Here is a 25,075-nt window from a genome sequence, read left to right on the forward strand (position 1 = left end):
AAGCAAATACCGTATGATCTCACTTATATATGGAACCTAGGGGAAAAAATATAAGAAAAACGAAGCTCGTAGATAAAGAGAACAGAATAAAGTGCATAGTTTAATCTTTTAAAGGAGATAAAAATTTATTCTGTAATTTAGTTAGCAGACAATAATTTTGTTTAAAAAAATTTTTTTTTTTGTCTGGATTGTTCAAATAAGGAGCAGTCAAGTCTGAACACCAGAAATTCTAGATTTGTGGGCTAGGAAAATGATTTGTATTACATAGTGACTTTAATCTCCTTAATAAAATGACTTCTGTTTTTAGGCATTTAGACTCTTGGAATTGGAATGTATTTCCCATCTGTGAGTGAATCACACTTTTCATATACAATGTAGGAGTCTCTTCCACAACATCACTGACAGACCAGCTTATATTTCAATCTGGCTGTCCAGTGAAAAGTGTTTGACTAATTTATAAAGCATCCTGTTTTCATTGTTCATCAGCTCCTCAACTTGTTAATTCAGTCCTTTCAACTGTCCTCTTTTTACAGATGAGGAGGTTGGGATTGAGGCAGGAAGAGTAAGTCCAAGATCAGTTCAAAAACGACCTATCTAGCAACTGGTGACACTAGAGTTCTCACTCACATACCTAAGACTCTAGAGTTTTTCATATTTACCATCACATAATGCTTATTATAGAGAATTCTTCCTAATATTTGTTAAAGTTTGCATAAATATGCACCAAAAACATAGGGGCATTGCTTGGAATTCAAGCTGGCTGCCTAGATCTTTGTGAAGGTACCATGATCTACAGTCTGCTCAGACATTTGACTTTTTTACTACACTCCCAAGTGATTAAATTCTAGATACTGTATGTAAAAACCAGAATGCCATTAATTTATAGGGAAAAGGGCCCTTCACATAGACCAGTCCCCAAACTGATAATAAGCTATGTATGAAATCTAGTTATTATCAGAAGGCCCTTTCGTGAGCATAGGGTTTTCAAGGAGAGTAGGATAATCTTAATAGCTAGCGTCTTCAAGTTAGATGTTCAGCTCCTCTTTAGGAATAAGTCTGCCACATGGCCCAGGTATTTGGGTCTATAAGTCCTTTTTCTGTGGATGGTATAACAGAGATTCCTAAATACTTTTTTTTTCTTTTTTTTGCATTTTAACCTTTTATCTGCTTAGCAGGCTACCATGTTTCTTTTCTGCAGACGGGATATATCTATCAGTTATTTATAACACGCCACTCTAAAACTTAGTGGCTCAGAGAGCCATCCATTTTGTTTGCCCACTATTCTTTGGGTTGCCATTGTGGTTGCTGCTCATCTCTCTGTGCTCTCTCATTTAGGTGAAGTCAGATGAAGTCAGGCTTGGCTGAGGCTAGATGGAGTAAGAGGTGGCCTCAGTCATGTGTCAGGGACCTCAGCTGGGATGGCTTTTCTTTGTGTGTGTGTGTGTTTTCTAGCTTTATTCGGGTATAATTGACAAACAGAATTGTAACATATTTAAAGTGTACTATGTGATAATTTAATATACTGGGATGGCATTTCTCACCATGTGGTCTTTCATCCTCAGAAAGCAACTTGGGCTTCTTCTTCCAGAGACCTTGGTCTCAGAGTTCCAGGAGGGTGAGAGCAGACATCTCTCAATGTCATTTCTGTATTTTGTTGGTCAAAGCCAATCTCAGGTCCAGCCCAGATTCAAGGGGTGGTGAAATAGGCTCTACCTCTTGTGAGAAGAGTGTGAAAGTCATTTCTAAGGAGCCTGCACACCTTCAACCCTCTTTGCAAATAGTCTACCACTATGCAGCTGATAAGATTTTATACTTGGGGCATCCAGATTGGATTTTGGATGTTCACTGATAATCCTTCTACAGTTAATCCCTTTTCCTAACCTCCTTCCCAATGCCAAACTTTATCTTCAAATATTCTCAGGTCTTATATGTGTTCTTCTGACATTGTTGCTCTACCGTACAGGTTATTCTTCTGTGTATTCTTCTAGGATCTCTCTGCGAATAGGGTACCTAAGCAGTAAGAATTGATATGTTTATTGAGTGCACATATAGTATGTTGGGCATACTGTATTATTTAATTTTCATATTAACTGTTTATGGAACACATTGTTCCCATTTTACAGAAGGGGAACCAGGTTCAGTGAAGTTTGTATAAATTACCCAAGTCATATTGTACAAGTGACAAAGCTGAGATTCAGATACTTTGCTTTCTTCTTCCCATTCACATGTGTACTTTCTCTTTTTAGATAAACATAAAAGTATATGTGGACTGCCGATGAGAATATATTTGCTTATTCTTGACACTGTACTTTGGAAAGTCTTTGGAAATGCTGAGATAATTTGTCCCCCTCTAGTGAGAAGTGATTGTATGTCTATAACACAGTGGCATAAATCACATATGTTCTGAGGAGCCAGTGTAATGGAAACATAGAAAATGGAACTGATAGAAAATGGAACTGATAACTGCTGGGGAATTGAGGATGCCCTCAGATAGGAGATAACATATGAGTTGGGTCCTGAAAGATGGAGCTATAATGTTTCACCTTTGTTGATTTCTACTTAAGTCTTCATTGTCTAGATTTTAAAAATCTGTATTGCTATTCCTCACCATAATGTCATCTGCAGATTTTAGGAGCCTGCCTTGTATGTCAGTATCTTAAGTTCGTCTGAGGCAGCACTAAGTAAAGTGCAAAGTAATAGTAAAGTTTTTTTAAACTAAGCTTTATAGTTGAACTTTCCCCCTCACCATTTATGAATAAATGTAATAAATGTAATTTTCATCTAGCAGTTATTTCTCCCTCTAAGGCATGTATAGTCTGCCATGCCCATGATCACCTAATGTCCTGCTCTTGTAACCCCTTCAGTGAAGGAAATTGTTAGAACAGCCCGTGCTGTCTTTTAGCAATTACTACTTTTCTAAGCTTATAAACCATACTTTCCTTCTCTTGCATACCATATGCTGTTTTAGTCAGGAATTGTGTTAGTTTTTAGCCTATGGCTGCATTTCTCAGTTACTGATTATTTTGTAGACAGAGGAGTTTGCTTATGTCCCTTAGATCTTTTCTGCAGTATTGGGCTGTATCTCTCTTACCTTGCTTTACGTCTAGTTAATACATTTTGGGCCATTAAGTAAATAGAGTATGCTTTGCATTTATCTTTTCTGAATTGTATTTGGTTTCTGGTTTTTATGTCACTTCATTCTTAATCTTATTCTTTTAGGTTTTTAGTTTTCCAAATACTCAGCAAGTTAACAGTATGTTGCCCTTTGTTCCTTAATTTGTTGACTTTGTTTTAGAAGTGTGTTCTTACCAGTACTTGACCTGGTAACTCAGAAGCAATTTTTCCTTAAGAAATAATGGCAAAGGGCAGAGGTCATCAAACTTTTTCTTAAAGGGCCAGATAGTCAATATTTTAGGCTTTTCAGGCCATTAGATGTCTGTTGCACCAACCCAACTCTACAGATGTAGTGAGGAGGCAGTCATAGGCAATACCTAAAGATGTGGGTGTGGCTGTGTTCCAATAAAACTCGACAAACAGGTGGAAGTCTGGATTTGACCTCCGGGCCAGTAGTACGCTCATCTCTAGTAAAGAGGATTGTTGAAGGAATGTAGCAATAAATTGGAGACATAATAACCTGTATTAGTCTAAACTGATATAAAATAGTACTTTGTGTTTTATAAAGTTTTACTCACAATAATAAAAATGTGCTGCTTGTAAGATTTTCGTTATTTATATTCTTATAATATTGAAATTGAAGAGGCACTGTAACCTATCCCCTAGAGTTTCAGCATTACTAACAAAATCCTACACATTTGAATGTGTATGTTGAATGGGTGAAGAGCAGAATATAGAAGTGGATGTAAGTGAAGGTGTGTAATGTTAGAGATGGTGCCATGATGAATAGGGAGTGATGAATAGGGAGAAGTAGCCTTGGGCTTTATTTCCCTTGCTTTAAAATGGCCACTGTGAAAGAAAATTCCAATAAAAATTAATTTAAAAAGATGGCCGCTGTGGTAGTGTGTCCTGCCTCCCTCCTCCTGAGGGTGGATCTTTGTGCACAGCAGGACTATAATGTAAGACCTTTGTAGGGTAGATAGACACAAAGGAAACAAACAGAACAAACACTTTGCAGGAGGCTCTGGGAACCTGGGTGAAGAAGGGTAGCTGTACTGTCGCTGGTTACTGTCTATCCACGTTTAGTGGAGGTTTGTGGCACTTGTGCCATTCTTCTCCTTGGTATTTTGAACAATGGTAACAAATCTAAACAGAATAGTGTTTATTGCAGCTGAGTCTAAAGTCTGTCCCCCTGCAATGGCAGCAAATACCCCAGGCTATCAAATACCCACCTGCTATGGCTAGAGCTGTGCTGTCCAATGCAGGAGCCACTGGTTATTAAGAACTTGAAAGGTGACTAGTCAGAATTAAGATGCGCAGTAAATGTAAAATACATACTGGATTTTGAAGACTTGGTACCAAAAAGAAAAAATAAACTATTTCAATATTGATTACATATTGAACTATTTTGGAATATATTGGGTTAAATAAAATATATTAATTTCATTAGTATGTCTTTAAAAATTTTTAAATGTGGCCACTAGAAAATTTTAAATTATATGTGTAGCTAGCATTCTACTTTTGATAGCACTAGCTTAGAGACTAGTTAATATATAACATCTAGATTTGAAATATATTTTTCTTACAGTTGACCATGGATAAGGAGGGCTGATGGTAAAGTTATACACAGATTTTTGACTGTGTGGAGATAGCACCTCTATCCTTCCCTCCCCCCATAGTTCAAAGGTCACCTGTAGTACTAGATAAATAGTTTAAATTATTAGAATATCTCACACACATGATATATGTGGCTTGGGAATCTGTGTTTGTTTCTAAAGGAAAAAGTTTAAAACTTTTATAAAGCTTTCTAAGTGAACTGCAGTTTTAGGCAGTAAAAATTAAATAAGACCTCTTTCAAGATCCATCCATTCATTCATTTTATTTTGCCCTGTTGATAACCCTCTATTGGGTATGTCTGTTGCCTCTCACTTAGCTATTTATCTGACATAGATTTTATTATAAGAATCAAATTATATTCATTTTTTTCCTCCGGCATTTTTTCCTTCAACTCCACTTTTCCTTTTCATCCTAACTCTTCATGCCAGTTCCTCCCAAAGATGTTCTAGCATTTCTTGATCTTTTGTGCCTGCCTCTCCTCCTTCCCTTCCTCTGAATTCCCGAAGGATATCTGCCTCTGTTTTGTAAAGATAATCACTTTTTACTTTGTATTTTAATGATATACACCCATTATCCCCGTTACTAAATGGTACATACTTCAAAAGGATTTCCCTTGTACTGAATTAGTCATGTAAGTTGACATATGTATATTATTATCTCTTTAGATCTCATTTATGTTAAGGTATGATTAGTTTCTCTTTACTTCCATAGATTTCATTTTTTGTTGTTCTCATAGAATCTACAGACAAATATGCAAATGAAACTATCTTAATGGAATTACTCCAAATCTTCTTTGGAGATCAGACTACTACAGGGGTAACCTGTACAGATACACTAACAAGGAAATAAACATGTAACAGTTTTAATAGTTTTTAGAATGATGAGAAGGAAAGGGGTATTTCAGGAAGGAGAAAAAGTTAGAGAATAGTGAATTATGTTGGTTACATATGTTGAAAAGTAGACTGAAATGTAGAGGCGGGCAAAATATTTACCCATATCTTAACCACTTAGAGGCAACTACTGTTAATCTTTTTGCATATGTCTAACCTTTTCTGTTTAAAAAATATTTTTATTATAAAAACAATATGAATACATGCTCATTATAAAAATTCAAACAATATGGAACTATTTAGAATAACAAATTCTCCTCTTCCCAGTCCCTCCCTTTCTCCATAGGGAACATCTGTTTATGGTATTTGTATAAATACGATCATTTGCACGTTTTTGCTATTATTATAATTAATGCATTTGGAATTATGTCATTCAGTGATTTTGAGTTTTTTTCTCTTTAATATACCTTAGAAATCTTTCCATATAGTAGATCTCTCACATTTTAAAAATGACTGAATAGAGTTTTTGAAAAGAAATTAGTGCTTATAGTAAGAAATCCTAACTGCAGAAAAGCACTGGGTAGAATGGTCCCTAAGTCCCATCCCCATTCTAGAGCTGTTACCTTGATTTTTGTATAACATTCCAGGAATGTTTTATGCTTCCTTAAGTTATCTTTCGCTACTTTCCTTCCTTCCTTCCTTCTTTCCTTCCTTCTACCCTTTCTTTTTCTTCCTTTCTCTTTTTTAATTTTAACACAGGTGGGACTGTATTATATATATTGTTTGGATAAGCTTTTACTTTGAAAAAATATGGGAGGGAAGCAGACTGGAAAGTTGTTTTCCCTGTTTACATTATTTAAGAACTCTCCTTCTGTTTCATGACTGTGATTTTTCATTATATGAAGTACTATAATTTATTCAACTTTTCTCTTATTGTTTGATGCTTAGATTTCCCAGTTTTTCACTATTATGTTAAAGCCTTTTCAAAATTCATAGTTAAGTGCTTGAATTGACAATATTTTGACTGCTTTGGAACAAAAAGCTTAAAAATTAGAAGGAAAAAAGAAAGGTTGAGTTTATTTTGTTTCACTTCAGTTTCAAAACTGATAGAAATCAAAATCCAATTTTGGCTGAATGTACCTGTAAATTGCAAAATATAAATGTCTAGTTTAAATATACTTTTTCTTATGTTTGTAATATTAATGTGTAAGTTGACCAGTTACTAAACTTTTGTTTGAGTTCTATGAGTCTATGTAAAATTTTGCAATAAAGGAACAATCCTTTATCAGCTTTTAATGTAAAATTTGTGAAATGATAGGTAATGCGTTTTTGTTTTTGTTTTTTAATCAGTGACTTTTTTGAACGAACTATTCTGTGCAACAGTCTGGTGTGGAGTTGTGCTGTGACGGGTAGACCTGGACTGACCTATCAGGAAGCACTTGAGTCAGAAAAAAAAGCAAGACAGAATCTTCAGAGTTTTCCAGAACCACTAATTATTCCAGTTTTATACTTGACCAACCTTACCCATCGTTCACGCTTACATGAAATTTGTGATGATATTTTTGCGTATGTCAAGGATCGATATTTTGTTAAAGAAACTGTGGAAGTCAGTAGGAACAATGGTGCAAGGTAAAGTACTTTTAATTTTTTCTTTTGTTATACATACATTCACATTGATCAAATTCAAAGTACACACAGGGATGAACTGAGGAAAAGCTTACCTTTTACTCTTTTCCACCTACCGTGTTACCCTCCCCCAAGATAGCCCTTGTATTAACAGTTTCTTATTTATTTTTCCAAAGCTAATTTTTATATAGACCACCAAAAACATGTACATACGCGTGCACGCACACACACACACACACACACACACACACACAATCTCCTGCTCCTTTCAACGCGAAAGGTAACATACTGTAGTTTATACCTTTTTTCACTCAAAATATCTTGAAGATTAGTCCATTACTTTATAAACCACCTTCCTTCTCTTTCTTATTTACTGTATGTTCTATTATATCGAAGTTTCACCTCTATTTAAGAGTAAAAAATCTTAAAGATATCTACTGTGTTCTCATTACGTTACCTATTAGTTTGAATATGCCTGTATTTCTTGCTGGGTTTTAGTAGTTCTTTGATAAGATGAAGACTGAATTTTATATACTCTACTAAGTTCTTTTCTCTTTTACCCAGGTCTTCAAGAAAAAAGTGGGTTTTTCATATTGCAAAGTTAAATTGAGTTTATCTATGGTACTAAATTAAAAAGTATCATTGCTTTCCTGAAATCTTAAGCATTTATGATTGGCTAGTCACTGATATTTATTACAGTAATCCTTATTTGCATTAAAACTTTTTATAGCCTCCTGACTTTTGAGGCAGTGACTATTTTGGGATGCTTTTTCCCCTTTGTTAACCTGAATAAAAATTTTTTTCTTTTTGAATTTTATTTTTTTAATATTTATTTATTTGTTTGGCTGCACTGAGTCTTCGTTGCAGCATGTGGGATCTTTCGTTGTGGCGCATGAGCTCTTCTTTGCGGCGTGTGGGCTCAGTAGTTGTGGCACACAGGCTTAGTTGCCCTGCAGCGTGTGGTATCTTAGTTCCCAGACCAGGGATCGAACCCACGTCCCCTGCATTGGAAGGCTGATTCTTAACCACTGGACCACCAGGGAAGGCCCTCTTTTTGAATTTTAAACTTTAGCAGTCAAAACTTACTATATATGTTCTTAATTATATGTCAATAATTATGTTCTTTATTATCTTGTTTTGGAGAATCATCATGAGTTTTTATGTAATTTCAGAATAATGTCTTTAATGTAATCCATTTTAGTTATTAAATGCTACTCAGCATGAATCTTAAACATCCAGGAGGTGTTTATATTAAGATCTGAATTTGCTTGGATTTGATTTTGGTGAAGAATTGAAGAAGTTCTTTTTTTTTTTTGTGGTACGCGGGCCTCTCAGTGTTGCGGCCTCTCCCGTTGTGGAGCACAGGCTCCGGACGTGCAGGCTCAGCGGCCATGGCTCACGGGCCCAGCCGCTCCGCGGCGTGTGGGATCTTCCCGGACCAGGGCACGAACCCGCGTCCCCTGCATCGGCAGGCGGACTCTCAACCACTGCGCCACCAGGGAAGCCCAATAAGTTCTTTTTTTAATTGTAGAAGCAACAAATGGTAAAAATTGAAGGATTTTTCATTTGTCTCATGACTTTTGGGAAAAAAAATCTTTATTTTCAAGAGGAAAGATTGATATGTCACCAGTAATCCCACCAAGAACATACCAATCTATATCACCAAAAGGAATAATAGGGCCTGTTTGGGGACCAGGACAATTTTTTTTTCTCCTTATAGTCATTGTTTTATTTGACTTATGCCAAAAGTGTTTTCTAACTTAAAAATCATTGGGATACGTTAACCTTTAACATTAGGTTAAATATTGCTTACGTCTAGAAATATAGTTGTTCAGTGTTTTTTGTATAGCTTTTTTTGGTTGTACCTTAAAAATGGGCTTCAGATAGTTGTAGCTTTAATGACAGTAGTAAACTAGGGTACATTGTAGAAATGGGAAATCTAAGAGTCACAATTTTATTGATTATTCATTAGAAACATACTTCTTCAGACTTCCCTGGTGGCACAGAGGTTAAGAACCCTCCTACCAATGCAGGGGACACGGGTTGGATCCCTGGTCTGGGAAGATCCAACATGCCGTGGAGCAACTGAGCCCGTGTGCCACAACTACTGAGCCTGCACTCTAGAGCTGGAGAGCCACAACTACTGAGCCCTCGTGCCACAACTACTGAAGCCCATGCACTTAGAGCCTATGCTCTGCAACAAAGGAAGCCACTGCAGTGAGAAGCCCGCACACTGCAACGAAGAATAGCACTCGCTTGCTGCAACTAGAGAAAACCCGCGTGCAGCAATGAAGAGCCAACGCAGCCAAAAATAAAATTAATTAATTAATTAAAAAAAAAGAATCCTAGGGGCTTCCCTGGTGGCGCAGTGGTTGAGGGTCCGCCTGCTGATGCAGGGGACACGGGTTCGTGCTCTGGTCCGGGAGGATCCCACATGCCGCGGAGCGGCTGGGCCCGTGAGCCATGGCCGCTGAGCCTGCGCGTCTGGAGCCTGTGCTCCGCAGCAGGAGAGGCCGCAGTGGTGGGAGGCCCGCGTACCACACGCACACAAAAAAGAATCCTATAGTGGATTCAATGTGAACCTCAAAAAGAAAAGAAGAAAACACACTTCTTCTGGCTTACTGGCCATTCTTAATCTTTGTGCAGGAAAGGAGAAATCTTGGATGACTCATTGAATTTTTTGCCTTCAGCAGCTGGGTAGATGGTAAGATGCAGAGGCCTCAGGAAGTAATACTATCAGAGTCTAGCCATCTTTGCTCTCATCTCAGACCCAGATATTCCTGATTGCTCTGATTTTGCCTTTCACGGACATGTTGCTTAGGTGATTCATGAGTGTCACACAGAAGCTAGACACTAGTTACTGGGGATATAACAAGGATTAAGATGTCCTTAAAGAGTTCAGTGAAGGGAGAGACAAACATGTCAACTTGCCGGGTATTAAAATAAACGTATGAACGAGGTAATTCAGAAGCATCCAGGTCCAGAATGCCATAGAGGCTAGCCCTGGGTTCCCTAGACTCACACTAACACTGGTTATTTTAGTCTTTTCATCTTTGCCAAATCTGATGATATCTCAGTGTTTATTTGCTTTTCAGGTCCTTTGCTCATTTTACTTTTGGCTTTTTTGTCATCAGTAGATTTATGAAAGGTCTTGGTTAAATACTAGGCATATTAAACTCTTTGTCACTTTGTTGCAAATATTTTTGTTTCATTTTTTGCTTTTTCTTAAATGTGTGGTAAATGTAAAAAGGACTTTGGGGCTTCCCTGGTGGTGCGGTGGTTGAGAGTCTGCCTGCCGATGCAGGGGACACGGGTTCGTGCCCCGGTCCGGGAGGATCCCACATGCCGCGGAGCTGCTGGGCCCCGTGAGCCATGGCCGCTGAGCCTGCGCGTCCGGAGCCTGGGCTCCGCAATGGGAGAGGCCAGAACAGTGAGAGGCCCGCGCACCGCAAAACAAACAAACAAAAAAAAACAAAACTTAAAAATATGTATAAAGAATAATGATAGAATAAGGGAATAATGAATAAAACTTCAATAAATACACATTCAACACTTGGTTTTAATAGAATACCTTTATCTTTGATGTTTGTTTATAGTTGGAGAAAAGTTTTTTAGTTTTATGGAAAGCAGAATTGTGTGATAGTGAAGGGTTTAGGCTTTGGAGTCTGACTGACCTTGTTGGACAATGACATCCTTTCAGGTTATTGTGAGACTAAAATGAGAGTGTGTTGGGGGGTGCACATTTTTGAATTGCTGTATAAGTAGAATATAGTGGCATTTTACTAGGGGAATAATGCTCCTGTTGGCCCAAGAGGGTTATATGGAAATTAGTATTTTTCTTCTATTATTGGCTAGGTTTTCTGTTATTTTATATTATAATTAAGCTTCAAGCCTGACTTGAGATTTCTGCAACTTTCGATACTAGTTCCTGCATACACCTTTATCCTTTCACCTTTTCAACTTAAATTTCCGTTAAAATAACTTAAATATATAAACTTGACTAGATTTCCTTTGGTTGGAGTTGTACCTCTCCCATCTACGTACTACTTGTGTAACTTTTGGGGAAGTTATTTAACATCACTTATCTCTTCTTTGTGTATGTAGTAGAATTATTGTGAAGATTGACTGAGATGTTGTATGTGATGCTCCATGCACACAGGAAGTATTCAATAAATGACAAGTAAAAAGAGGCTTTTTCCGTTTTGATTTTTTTGGTTCTCTGTCATGCTTGTAAACTCTTACTCTATTACACTGATACGAGGAGAGGACTTGGCATGATGTTTTTCATTTGGAAAGTGCTCTAGACCCCAAGGAACATGTGTCCCTTCTGGCTTCACATCTGCTTGTGTAACTTTGGGATGAGTTCAGTTTTGAGGTGATGATGCTAGTGATAAGGTTCTGGCGTCCTCAGGGGGTCAACTAGGGCAAATCCAGCTTCAGTGCTGAGAGAAGGTCCAGGTTGAGTTTCCTCAGTATCCCTGTTGACTTTTATCTGCAGGCTCCTGTGGCTTTTGTATCTGACTGTGGCTTGAGGCTTATCCTTCCAGGGCTTATTTAGAGAATTCAGTGGATTTCTCCCAGTGGCTGAGAAATAGCAGGCACTTACTATCTTCATGGGATCCGTAGGATCTGCAGTATGAGATGTCTGTGCTCCTACTCCCACTTTCCACTCTTTGAAAGTTAGAATGTGACGTTAGAAGAATTTGCTTCTACAGGACATACATCTCCCTCTGCTTTTTAAGTTAAATGTGCTTTATTGAGATATTCACACACTGTAAAATTCGCCCATTTAAAGTGTACAATTCAGTGGGTTTTAGTTATGTGATGATTTCCACTAATTCCAGAATATTTTCATCACCCCAATAAGTCCTGTACCAATTAGCAGGCCCTCCCCACTGCACTCTCTCCTCAGCCCCTGGCAACCGCTAATCTGTTTTCTGTCTCTGTGGATTTGCCTATTCTGGACATTTCATATATGTGGAATCATAAAGTATGTACCTTTCGGTGTTTGGTTTCTTTCACTTAACTATAATGTTTTCAAGGTTCATCTGAGTTGTAGCATGTATCAGTATTTTATTTCTTTTTATTGATAAAGAAATTCTGCTGTATGGATCTATCACATTTTGTTTATCCATTTGTCAGTTAATATATATTTGAGCTTCCACTTTTGGACAATTATAAATAATGCTGTTACAAACATTTCTGTACAAGTTTTTGTGTGAACATATGTTTACAGTTCTCTTGGGTATATACCTAGAAGTAGAATTGCTAAGTCATTTGGTAACTCTATGTTTAGCATTTGAGGAATCTCCAAACTTTTCCAAAGCAGTTGCATCATTTTACATTCCTACTAGCAATGTATGAGAGTTCCAGTTTGTCCACATCCTCATCAAGCCATATGTATGGACAATTTATTATTGTCCGTCTTTTTTATTTTGCCATCCTAGTGGGTGTGAAGTGGTATCTCATTGTAGTTTTGATTTGCATTTCCCTAGTGACTAATAATGTTGAGCATCATTTTATGTACTTATTGATCATTTGTGTATCTTCTTTGGAGAAATGTCTTCTCTGGTCCTTTGCCCATCTTTAAATTGGGTTATTTATCTTTTTATTACCGAGTTGTAAGAGTTCTTTGTGATTTGGGGTATAAGTCCCTTAGCAGATATATGATTTGCAGATATTTGCTCCCATTCTGTGAGTTGTCTTTTCACTTTTTTTTTTTTTTTTTTTTTGCGGTACGTGGGCCTCTCACTGCTGTGGCCTCTCCCGTTGCAGAGCACAGGCTCCGGACGCGCAGGCTCAGCGGACATGGCTCAGGGGCCTAGCTGCTCCGCGGCATGTGGGATTTTCCCGGACCGGGGCACGAACCCGTGTCCCCTGCATCGGCAGGCGGACTCTCAACCACTGTGCCACCAGGGAAGCCCTCACATACTTTATGGTACCGTTTGCAGCACCATTTCCCTTTGCTTTTAACTTTTGTGCTGCTTGTCAATAACATCTGCCTTTTGTTTCTATCTATGTTGGCAGAACTCAGCAGTAGTCCTCAAGACTTCTTCATCCATTAGAGTTACTGGATTAGATTTACTGGAAAGAATATGCTGTGTTGCAGAGAAGTGGATGGGCCCATCCTTAGGCTGAATTATTTCAGTATGGGTACTCTGGATCTTCTCACTTCAGTATTCTTATTGTCTCATTTACCTTTAGATATCCCTCCCTCTTTTCTTTTTGCACCTTACAAGTATAGATTAGGTGCTTCCCTCCCCACCAAGACTTTCTGTTTTGAAATTGGCAATCCGCAGACAGATTCCTCTAGAAGATCCTTTGTCATTGCTATGGCAGATGAAGTAAAGAGAACAGCAGACTACTTGACTGAACCACACCAGTTTAGTTCTTTACATGCCCCATCCTGATTTACCACCAGCTTGCCTGACAATCATGCTGCCATTTGTTTTCTGCTGCTTCCCTGGAGCCTATGGGAAAAGTGAAAGGATGGCTGCTCTTGTGAAGAAAACACTAAACTGGTAGTCAGGGCTGTTAATTCTTAAATAACTACCAGATGCTTTGAATATACATTATATCAGCAGATATGAGACAAGGACTTACGGTTTCTATTTACAGATGAGGAAACAGAGATCCAAAGAAGTTGTGTTTTTTTTGATAGTTGTTTACCATGTATTTAGTGATACCTATTATTTATTGATACTTGCCCTGTTCCAGACACTGGAGATACAGCAGTGAACAAAGCAAAGTCATGGAGCGTCCATTCTAATCTTTTAAGTAGTAAATTGTAGGATTTAAATTCAGATAGGGCTGACTTAACAAAATTATTTCTTTCTCAGTATCACTGTGTCCTTGGTTTTGGATTCTGCCATTTGTGATTAGCTGTATGGTTCTGTGCAAGTAATTTAAACTCTTAAGTGTTAATCTTTTTTCATGTGTTAAATGGACCCCCAGCCTTACAGTGTTGCCTCACAGGGTAAAATGACATAATGAATGTGAATTTTTAAAAGCTGTATTATATAATATTGCCTTTTTAAAAAATATTTATTTGGTCACACCGGGTCTTAGTTGCTGCAGGCAGGCTCCTTAGTTGTGGCATGCGAACTCCTAGTTGCAGCATGGGTGTGGGATCTAGTTCCCTAACCAGGTATCGAACCCGGGCCCCCTGCATTGGGAGCACGGAGTCCCATCCACTGCGCCACCAGGGAAGTCCCAATATTGCCTTTTGATGTAGGTGTCTTGTTAGTATTTGAATCTGTTTATTGGTGGTCATGCAGTTTTGTTTTGTTTTTGTTTGTTTGTTGGGATATGCCAGTAGTGATGTGAGGCTACAGTAGCTGCCTGGGACACTGTAACTTGGAATCAAATTTCTCTGTTGCGACTCTGAGCGGAAACCCCATAGTTAATAATATCAGTGTCTTAGAAAGACATAGTTGTTTGTTTTTGAAGACAATCATCCCTCATTTGTATGTGATCTTCTAAAAATGCTACACAAGCAGATTTCAAGACATCCAAGTTTCAAGTAACTTTATCTTTTTTTTTTTTTTGACAAGCCTGATACCCATTGTTTAATAAAGGATTAGGAGGATGGTGAGCTAGAACTCAAATAATTGCATGATAAACTCATCTTCTCTCCCCAGCCGTAGAACTGGTGAATTGAATCAGGAAAAAGGAGGTAGAAATCACGCAACAAAAAACATTTTGGACTGTTGAGTCATCATTCAGTGTAAAGAAAGGACTAGAGTTTGAAAGAATTTTTAAAAATGAGTCAGAATATAATTGTATATTTGGTAATTTTTTTTAGTTAAAAGTAGGCTTTGGGCAACTTGTTCTCAGACATTTTATAAGCACAGTCAAGATGTTCTGGTAGCTGAAAGATTCATAGGAAATGTGAAGCAGCAGGTGAGAAGGTACTTCTAAAAGTATTGGGTTGGCCAAAAAGTTCATTCGGGTTTTCCTGTAAGATGTTACGAACTTTTTGGCCAACCCAACAGATATACTGACAGAAGCAAGAAGTGGCACCTTATAGCAAAGGAGGAGATAGAGTAAACATTAACTACAAAGTATACTGGCCTGGCTCAGTATATAATTTGGTAACGTTAGAAAACGTTGCAGAATAAAAATATGCTAGCATTTATTGAACTTTTCCTGTATGCTAGGCAGTGTGCTAGGTGCTTTCATTTTAATTCTCATGATATTGATGGGTGACCCGGAATTTTTGAAAAGGTTATTTGTTTGTTGGTATTTACCTGAAAGAGTTGAAAACTTATGTCCACACAAACCCTGCACACGAATGTTTATAGCAGCTTTATTAATAATTGCCAAAAGTTGGAAGCACCAAGATATCCTTTAGTAGATGAATGAATAAATAAACAGCAGTACATCCAGACAATGGAATGTTATTCAGTGCTAAAAAGAAATGAGGCTTCGAGCATGAAAAGACATGGACGAACCTTAAATGCATATTACTAAGTGAAAAAAGCCAATCTGAAAAGGATATGTATGGTATGATTCCTACTATATGGCTTTCTAGAAAAGGCAAAACTATGGAGACAATGAAAAGATCGGTGATTGCCAGGGGTTGAATGGGGTAGAGGGGAGGTGAATAGGTTGAGCACAGAGGATGTTTAAAGCAGTAAAAATACCCGGTGGTACTATGATGGATACATTTATCCAAACCCATAGAATGTACAGCACCAATAGTGAAACTTAATGTAAACTATGAACTTCAGGTGATAATGATGTGTTAATGTAGGTGCATTGATTGTTAACAAGTGTTACTTCTCTGGTGTGGGATATTGACAGAGGGGTTATGCATGTGGCAGGGGCAAGGAGTATATGGGAGATCTCTGTCTTCCTCTCAATTTTGCTATGAATCTAAAGCTGCTCTAAAAAACCAAAGTCTTTAAATTAAAAAAAATTATATTATCAAGACTGAAGTTTATAATTTTTTAAAAATCTGTTTTTTTTCCTATAAAAATTTATATACAGGAGAGAAAAGTAAAAGGTGAAGGCCTGGAGTGCATTTCCCAAATGCTCCTTTCAGAGATAACCACAGTCAAAAAATTAGTGCATAGTTCTCTTTTTTTCTGTACTACACTAAATTAAAAAAAAAAAAGTAGCTTTTTCACTTAGTAATGATTTGGATGTCTTCTTACATTAGAAAACCACATGCACCATTTCTAATTGGTTTTGCATAAACTCGCTAAACTGTGTGTTCCTAAAAAGCTTACTTGGAGTATTGCCTTTTTCTGAGGATGGAGAAAGTTATTCCTTTTGTTAGCCTTGTGTGAATTTGCTCTTTGAAAATAATAAACTGCATTTTTTTCCACATAATCTCTGACCTATGACTTAATGACAGACCTTTTCTCCAATGTAGGTTAAATCAATACAATAGCAGAATTGGATTTGCACCGGAGTTTCACTGATAGCTAGATTTTCCCACATATTATACCCATACTATTTAGATTTAACACTTAGAAATGCTATCTAGTCAAGAAGCATAAGATACTACAGTTCAGTATTGTTTTTAGAACTGCCTTGTAAAATGAAGATTATGAAATTCTTTTTAATCTTACAAACTGATATCAATTTTGGCATCAAATAGAGACCAGCCACCTAGAGCTCTTATCTATTCAGATATCAAGGTATAGTCCCTGTGGCTTTCTATGTTGCATTGGTGGAATGCTTCAAGCACTTTAGTCTAATGAATAAAAGAAAATTAGCATAAAAACCTAAAATGTAGAGAGTAGGTACTTATTATATATTAGAATTGGAAATGAGAAAATGGACTTTTTAATCTTTGAGCTCCTTTTTGTATTGCTAACCTAAATGATATTAGTGAATCATAATGAATTAAAATGCCTTAATGTTGAGGACAAAGGGAAATACTAAATATATTGAGGAGATAAGATGAACATAAAAGGTGTAAGTGAGGAACAGTACAGTTATTTTGATTTAAACATACATGCTTGGATATCAGTGAGTGGATCCAGGTGGGATTAATCCAAGGAGAAGTTTTGAAAAAGGGTTATTTGACTAGAAATTTGAAGACAGAGAAAAATATAAATTAGTAGAAAGGATTGAAGAGGAAGGCTTCTTATTTAGGTGCAGATATAATATATAACTTTTAACAACGTATATTAATTAAGTTTATTATAGTTCTTTCAAATAGAAGACTTTCTATTGGTCAGCTTATACTACTGCCCTTTTAAGGTCAAAATTCCTGGTTCTTAGCCAAGGAGAGACCTAAGGAACATCCTCAAATTGTTGTTTCAGTCTTTAGTTCCTGATGACCCTAGTATACTGATGATATAATTATTAATAGAAAAAAAAAAGGCTATTTGGGATAGCTGTTCTTTCTTTGGAATTCCTAGTTAGAATCTTCTTTAGATATATATTGTTGTATGTATCAGAGACCCAGACTTACAGCCTGACTGAGTGCTGGATTGTTGTTGCAAGTTGAACAGTTAAAATTTAGAATCCTTATTTACTTGTATAATAATATATATTGGAGGCCATCCTGGGAAACCCTTTTTATATCCTAAAAATCCCTATTAAGTAGCCACAAAAATAAATGAAAATGAATTTGTTTTTCTAAAGTGTTTAATTCAAATAACATATAAAGCTTCTGTTGTAAATATTTATGGATTCAACTGCTCGATTCTTAACAAAATAGTTCAGTGAAGTTTAGACTGATCATACAAATGTATTCATTTTCTTCAGTGTTCTCAGGACCTTCAAATTTGCATTGGCCATTAGGAGGATTTGCCTAATGCCTCTCAAAAGTCTTTGGATGGTAAATGTTGGAGGAGGGTAGTTGGTTTCTATGGCAACCTCTTTATTGATCCTCTGCACTAATACCAAGTGCAAAGAGTCAGCTGAGTCTCTACCAGGACTTAAGGTCTTTATTGTGGGAGTCTTACTGTAGTAAGAAAAGTGATAAAAATGGGGGATGGCAAGTAAATTAAGGTTCACCTCTTTTCTATTATAAAAGGAAAACAATGTTTACTTCAATTTGTGTCTCGTTGAACTGGTTAGCAGCAGGATGGTGAAGTAGACTAGTAGTAGTCCTGAAGTTCTTAGTTCACTATGGCAGGAGAATATTAGAGACGAATCTCACAAAAGAGAGAAGACTATATATATAGTCTAGCTATATATATAGTATATATACTATATATACTGCACCTATATATATAGCTATATATACTATATGTATATATATATATATATAGTCTATATATAGACTATATATATAGTATAGCTACTTCTGTCCTGAAATCCCTGTTAGGAATAAAAGGGAAGTCCATTTCTACATGGTTATTACACAGGTTCAGGTCTGGGAAGTTAGAGGTCTTCTGAATAAAATCTCTCTCCTACATCATCTTCTACCTCCTTTATGGTCTGTTCCATTCGGCCAATATAAGATCACAGTGGTTCTGACTAACCATTTTAAAAATGGGGTTATCTGGGGCAGAAATAGAGACACGGATGTAGAGAACAAACGTATGGACACCAAGGAGGGAAAGCGGCGGGGGCGTGGTGGTGGGATGAATTGGGAGATTGGGATTGACATGTATACACTAAAATGCATAAAATGGATAACTAATAAGAAACTGCTGTATAAAAAAATAAATAAAATTCAAAAAATAAATAAATAAAATGGGGTTATCTGCCTTTCTTAGACAAATTCAGAGATTGTCCAAAGATTAAAGTTAAAAGAGATCTAAGAGAAATGACATAAGCTAAAATAATTTTCAATGAAAGGAAAAGGAGAGATAAAAGTACAAAAAAAGTCTGCTCATCACTAAAGGCCAGGCAAAATCCTATGTTTAACTCAAAAACACATGCCAAGAGAATAATTCCGAGTAGAGGTTGGCACACTTTTTAAAAAATAAAGGGCCAGATAGGAAATATTATAGACTTCAATGTCCATATGGTCTCTGTCACAGCCAGCCAACTCTGCTGTTATAGTGCAGAAGCAGCCATAGACAATAAATGAATGAGCATGGTTGTATTCTAGTAATTATTTATAAACACTGAAATTTGAATTCCATGTTATTTTCACATGTCACAAAATATTCTTATTTTTATTTTAAGCCACTTAAAAATGTAAAAGCCATTCTTAGCTCGTAGACCACACAAAACAGGCAGTGAGTTGAATCTGGCCCATTGGCCATAGTGTGCTGACTCCTGGTAGAGAGGAAAGATTACTGCTGAAATAAGGGTTAATGAATAAAGTCGCCAGAGATACCCTTTTAATCTAGAACCTCAGAGTATAGCATGTAGATGTGGCTTGGTATGGTGGAAAAAGCCTTTGGAGCCAAACTGAGTTACTCGTTCTGGGAATCTTCTTTACTAATCTGTAAAGCAAGTAATATCTACATTCGTATAGCGGTTGTATTAGTTAGCTTTTGCTGCATAACAGACCACCCCCAAAACTTAGTGGCCTAAATCAATAGTCTCATGATTCCATAGTGGGCTGGAATGCTCTTATTGTCTGGGGCTGTATTGTCTAGGTCGCTTACTCTAGCCTTACTGACATGTCAAAGGCCTCAGACTGGGGTGGGTATTTTCATGTGGCCTCTCTTATCCTTCAGGAGGCTAATTCAAACTTGTTCCCAGGGTGGGAATAGAGTTCCCAGCAGCAAGAGAAGGCAAAGCTCCAATGTGCAAGCACATATCAAGCCTCAGCTTGCTTAATGTTTGCTAGTGTTCCATTGACCAAAGCAAGTCACATGAGCAAATCCAGACTTAATGTGTAGGCGGGGGGATCAAGGAGGCCTATGACTCAGTGGGGGCCATAACTGCAACAGTCTGTCACAGTGGTTAATATTTTTTAGGAGCCCAGCATAGTGCCTGGCACATAAAGCACTCAGTAAATGTTAGATCCTTCCTGTGCTTGTCAGGGACAAGTGAAGAGCCTGCCAGCTGTGATGACTCATCTTTTTTTGTAGCCAGTCCCTAATTTTCTTACATCACAGTCACTGTTCTTCAGAGTTCACTGTATGTCATTTTAGGGAGATGATGACAATACCAGTAAACTTTTGAGAGCTTATTGTATGCCAGGCACTGTTCTAAGCTTTTTACTTATACTATCTTATTTAATTTCCGCAACAGCCATATGTGATAGGTGCTCATTTGCTTATTTTACAGTTGAGGAGTTCATACACAGAGCTTAATTAACTAAAACTTGCCCAAGGTCACAAGTGATGAAGTTATCAAGCACAAGCAGTGCTTCTGTGTGGGCGGAATGAGTGTGAAAGAAATACTAAAAGATAGCCCTTAAGCAGGATGGAAAGATGATAAATTGAATGTACTTATTGATTACTCACTATTTGCTTTTCACTTTATTTGCGCATTTTATAATTTCTTTCAAAGTGTGAAGCAACATAGGATTGTATATAATGTGGTTAGATTACGCTTTTGATCATTCACTCTGAGTGATCCATATTGTTGAGTGTCTGAAAATCAGCATCATTTTAGGATCATTGATTCAAAGGGAAAAAAGCTCCTTCATTTAAACAGGTTCTCCTGCTATTTATATTTTTAACCACTGTGCTCATCAGAGGGTGCCTTAATTATTTTACTTCTGCATTCTGAGCTGATTAAGCTTTCTTCTTTTCAAATATTTTGCTTGCAGGTGAAAGAATGCTATCTAGTGGCAACAAAAGGTGACTGCAAGCATGGGGAAAAATAGAATTTTTAAAATTATTTTTTCATAGGATTTTTAAAGTATTTATTTTTATTTATTTATTTGGCTGCATCGGGTCACAGTTGCGGCATGCAAGATCTTTGTTGGGGCGCTCGGGTTTCTCTCTAGTTGTGGCGCGGGGGCTCCAGAGCACACGGGCTCAGCAGTTGTGGCACACGGGCTTAGTTGCCCCATGGCATGTTCCCCAACCAGGGATCGAACCGCATCCCCTGCTTTGGAAGGTGGGTGCTTGACCACTGGACCACCAGGGAAGTCCCAGAATTTTTATTTATTTATTGTTTTTCTATCTTTTGGAACAATTTCCAGGGATGAAAAATGCAATTACTTATGACTTTTTCTTTTCTTTTCTTTTTTTTTTGGTATGCGGGCCTCTCACTGCTGTGGCCTCTCCCCTTGGGGAGCGCAGGCTCAGCGGCCATGGCTCACGGGCCCAGCCGCTCCATGGCATGTGGGATCTTCCCGGACCGGGGCAAGAACCCGTGTCCCCTGCATCGGCAGGTGGACTCCCAACCACTGCGCCACCAGGGAAGCCCCTTATGACTTTTTCTTAGAGGTGGTAGGGAATATTCTGATTTAGTACTTAAGGTATACACAAAGCCAAATTTTTTGTGATTCATTCAATAAACATTGTGTGCTCAATGCTATTGTAGGTATTGGGAAGAGGGTAGTGAATAAGACAAGGACTAGGGACTTATATTCAAGTGCAAGAGAGAAAAACACAAATCAGGATAATTTCAGATACTGATTAGTGCTGTAAAGAAAATAAAGCTTGATGGGATAGTTTTGAGTCATTTTTTGTTTTAGCCAATTAAATTCAGTGTCTTCTCTGAAAAACCACTGTGTTAGATGCAAGCAGATAATCAAATATGAGAAAAGCATTAGTACTTATTGTTCTCAAGCATTATATAGTCTGTTGGTAGTAGGAATAGAATTTGTAGGGCAAAGATAAGTAAAATACATATGAAGGACTAATGAAGGACTAAATAAGATAAATACATTAAGAGGACATAGAGAGGAGGGGAATTGGAGGAAGGGTAGTCAAAAGGTACAAACTTCTAGTTATAAGTAAGTACTAGGGATGTAATGTACAACATGATGACTATAGTTAACACTGATACATGATATATAGGAAAGTTGTTGAGATTAAATCCTAAGAATTTTCATCACAAGGAGAATTTTTTTTTCTTTTTTTTTTTAACTATATGAGTTGTTGGATGTTAACTGAACCTATTGTGGTAATCATTTCACAATATGTATAAATCAAACCATCATGCTGTATGCCTTAAGCTTCTACAGTGATATATGTCAATTATTTCTCAATAAAGCTGGAAAAAAAGGGCATAGGGTAAGTCTTACTTGACTAGTGAATATATCACCAACATTGAAATAGAATGAATAAAAGGTACTGTAATGCTAAATTAATTTAGTGCTCCATTAATCATTTGCTGTGATTGGCCATTAGAATGGGCTGATGTTTACCGTTTATCTTTATAAAGATGTTTTTGTATCTTTCTTTATCTACTTCTAGTCAGTCAGTCAGTCAGCATGTTGATTTCATTGTTGTCATATTAAGAATGCTTATTGACCATAAGGATAATAGAAAATATTCAGGTTATTTTGTTTGAGCTTCCAGCTCAAAAAATTCGAGAATGCCGGAAGTAATAAGTATAATTTTGTCATCTTAATTTGTTAGTTATATAATAATTTCTTTGCAAATTCTTGTAGTTATTTTTTGTACACTGTATTTTTTTTCATAAATTTATTTATTTAATTTATTTACTTTTGGCCGTGTTGGGTCTTCGTTGCTGTGCGCGGGCTTTCTGTAGCTGCGGTGGCTTCTCTTGTTGCGGAGCACGGGCTCTAGGTGCGTGGGCTTCAGTAGTTGTGGCTCGCGGGCTCTAGAGCACAGGCTCAGTAGTTATGGCGCACGGGCTTAGTTGCTCCGCAGCATGCGGGCTCTTCCCAGACCAGGGCTTAAACCGGTGTCCCCTGCATTGGCAGGCAGATTCTTAACCACTACACCACCAGGGAAGCCCTATGCACTGTATTTTGATGTACATAAATCATCTGACTTTATTTGATTTGGTTATCTCACATTGTAAGAGAGAACAACAATATATTGAACTTCTTTCCATGAAAAATAGGCATTTTAAGATGAATTGTTATTATGTTTATAGTTGAAATGGAAACAAATTATAGAAAAGGACTCCCTTTATGGAGTTTTTGCATTACGAAGAACTCTCTGGCTAGTCTTCTGATAAGTATAGCAGGACCCATCTATGCTTCAATAAGTTCTAACAAGTAGACCTACTTCAGTTAGCCATTTTCGTATATATTGTTTTAAGAAAAGGAATAAATGTTTTACTTTTAAGTTAAAGGATAATTTAAATTAAATAACTTATATTCAGATAGGCCTTTATCCTAAGTAGTCTAAATTAATAAGGCTTAAAGTATATTACTTCCTTATGATATAATTTATCCTTTTTATTGTGTAGCTCTGACTCTGACTTTTGATACATAGTCGTGTAACCCATCACACATTTTTACTACCTTCCTTTGTGCCCTTTTTTTTTTTTTTTTTTTTTTTTTGACTGCACTGCATGGCTTGCAGGGTCTTAGTTCCCCAACCAGGGATCGAACCCATACTCCCTCCAGTGGCCTTTGTGCCTCTCTGTAGTCACCCCTTGCCCTCATCTTCTAGACTCTAGCAACCACTGATCTGTTTACTGTCCTTATAATTTTGCCCCTTCCAGAATATGAATATAAATGGAATTTTGGGTCTATTTCTGGACTCCCTTCTATTGAGCTGTATGGCTATCCTGCCAAAAATACGTCATTATTTACTGTAGCTTTTTAGTGATACATATACATTACTTTCGTCTTTTATTGATTTTTTTCCCCCGTGATGTGAATGCTTTTAATTGGAGTTGATATTTTCCTAGTGTTTATCATTAGCATTTTTAAACTAAACTTTCTATTTTGAGATAACTGTAGAATCACATGGAGTTGTAAAATAATACAGAATTTCCCCCAGTGGTACAGTATCACAACCAGGATATTGACATTAATATAGTCACAGTACAGAATATTTCTGTCACTGCAGGGATCCCTCATGTTGCTCTTATGCCACACCCACAAATCATAGGTGGTTAAATTTATTTTTCTACTTCAGACTTTGTTTTCTGAAACAAATATGACTTGAAAAAAATCTGTATTGCCAGTGACACGATAACTTTCAAGTTTGAAAATCTTATTCAGCATTTTTGGCTGAGTTGAAGAATGCGGTACTCTGACTCAAAATAAATTTAACATAGATCAGGTTATAAACTGATTACTGTTTAATAGAAATACCTAGTATACCTAATACATTGCTTATATTGCTTTTCCTCAGCTGGAATTTGACTTGGGTGCCTATAATAGGAAAAACTTTAGGGGCATTAACAAAATAGAAATTTCTCTCTCATGTAAAACTAAGTACTTAAGTTGTAGTGTTAGGGCAGGTCTACAAAGTTGTCAGGAACCCAGGCTTTTTCCTGTTTTCTGCTCTGTCATCCCAAGGTTGTGACCATTGTTTTCCTTGTTCAGGATGGCAGCAAGATAGAGGAAAGGCAAGAAGCCTGCTTCTCTTCCTTTGCTATCCATCCTTCACACTGAGTCCAAGTTAAGTGTTCTAAAATTCTATTATCATTTTGAAACAGAAGTCACTTGCTGCTAAGTCTGTGGTGGCTTTTCATTATATTTAATGTTTTTGTTTTCTCTGATCTGCGTGTGTTTGTCTTGCCTCCTCACGAGGGTATCATCTCTGTTGGCATCAGTATGTCAGATCAACATAAAGCTGAGACCGCAAACACTTTGAATATCTATTAATTTGAATACACTAATTGGAATTTTAAAGTATTTTGGTGAGGCTTTCATTAATTTGGTTGATACCTTAACCAAACTAACTCATGTGGCTTTAAGATGATAATTTTGAATACTAAAGGGTTTAAACAGTATACTGATAATATCCAGATGTTTGAAACTTTAGAGATATGTAGGATTTAACCCATATATCTTATATCTAGAATTTTCTTTCCAAAGATTTTTATTTGTATTATATATATCTTTTAATAACAGATTTAGTTTTTAGCAAGAATCTAATGATTCTAGTTGTCTTATGATATTTAGGCTTATA

General features: G+C 37.0%; 1 protein-coding gene across 1 annotated transcript in view; it reads left to right on the plus strand.

Moving 5' to 3' along the window:
- BAZ1A (bromodomain adjacent to zinc finger domain 1A) overlaps positions 1-25,075 on the plus strand; it is a 93,212-nt gene that overhangs the window by 3,949 nt on the left and 64,188 nt on the right. Inside the window, exon 2 of the mRNA XM_067737706.1 lies at positions 6,912-7,190. Coding sequence (XP_067593807.1) covers positions 6,912-7,190 — 279 coding nt within the window. The remainder of the gene's footprint in view (positions 1-6,911; positions 7,191-25,075) is intronic.

Source organism: Pseudorca crassidens, chromosome 1 (genome assembly GCF_039906515.1).
Source record: "Pseudorca crassidens isolate mPseCra1 chromosome 1, mPseCra1.hap1, whole genome shotgun sequence".
Lineage (NCBI taxonomy): Eukaryota > Metazoa > Chordata > Mammalia > Artiodactyla > Delphinidae > Pseudorca > Pseudorca crassidens.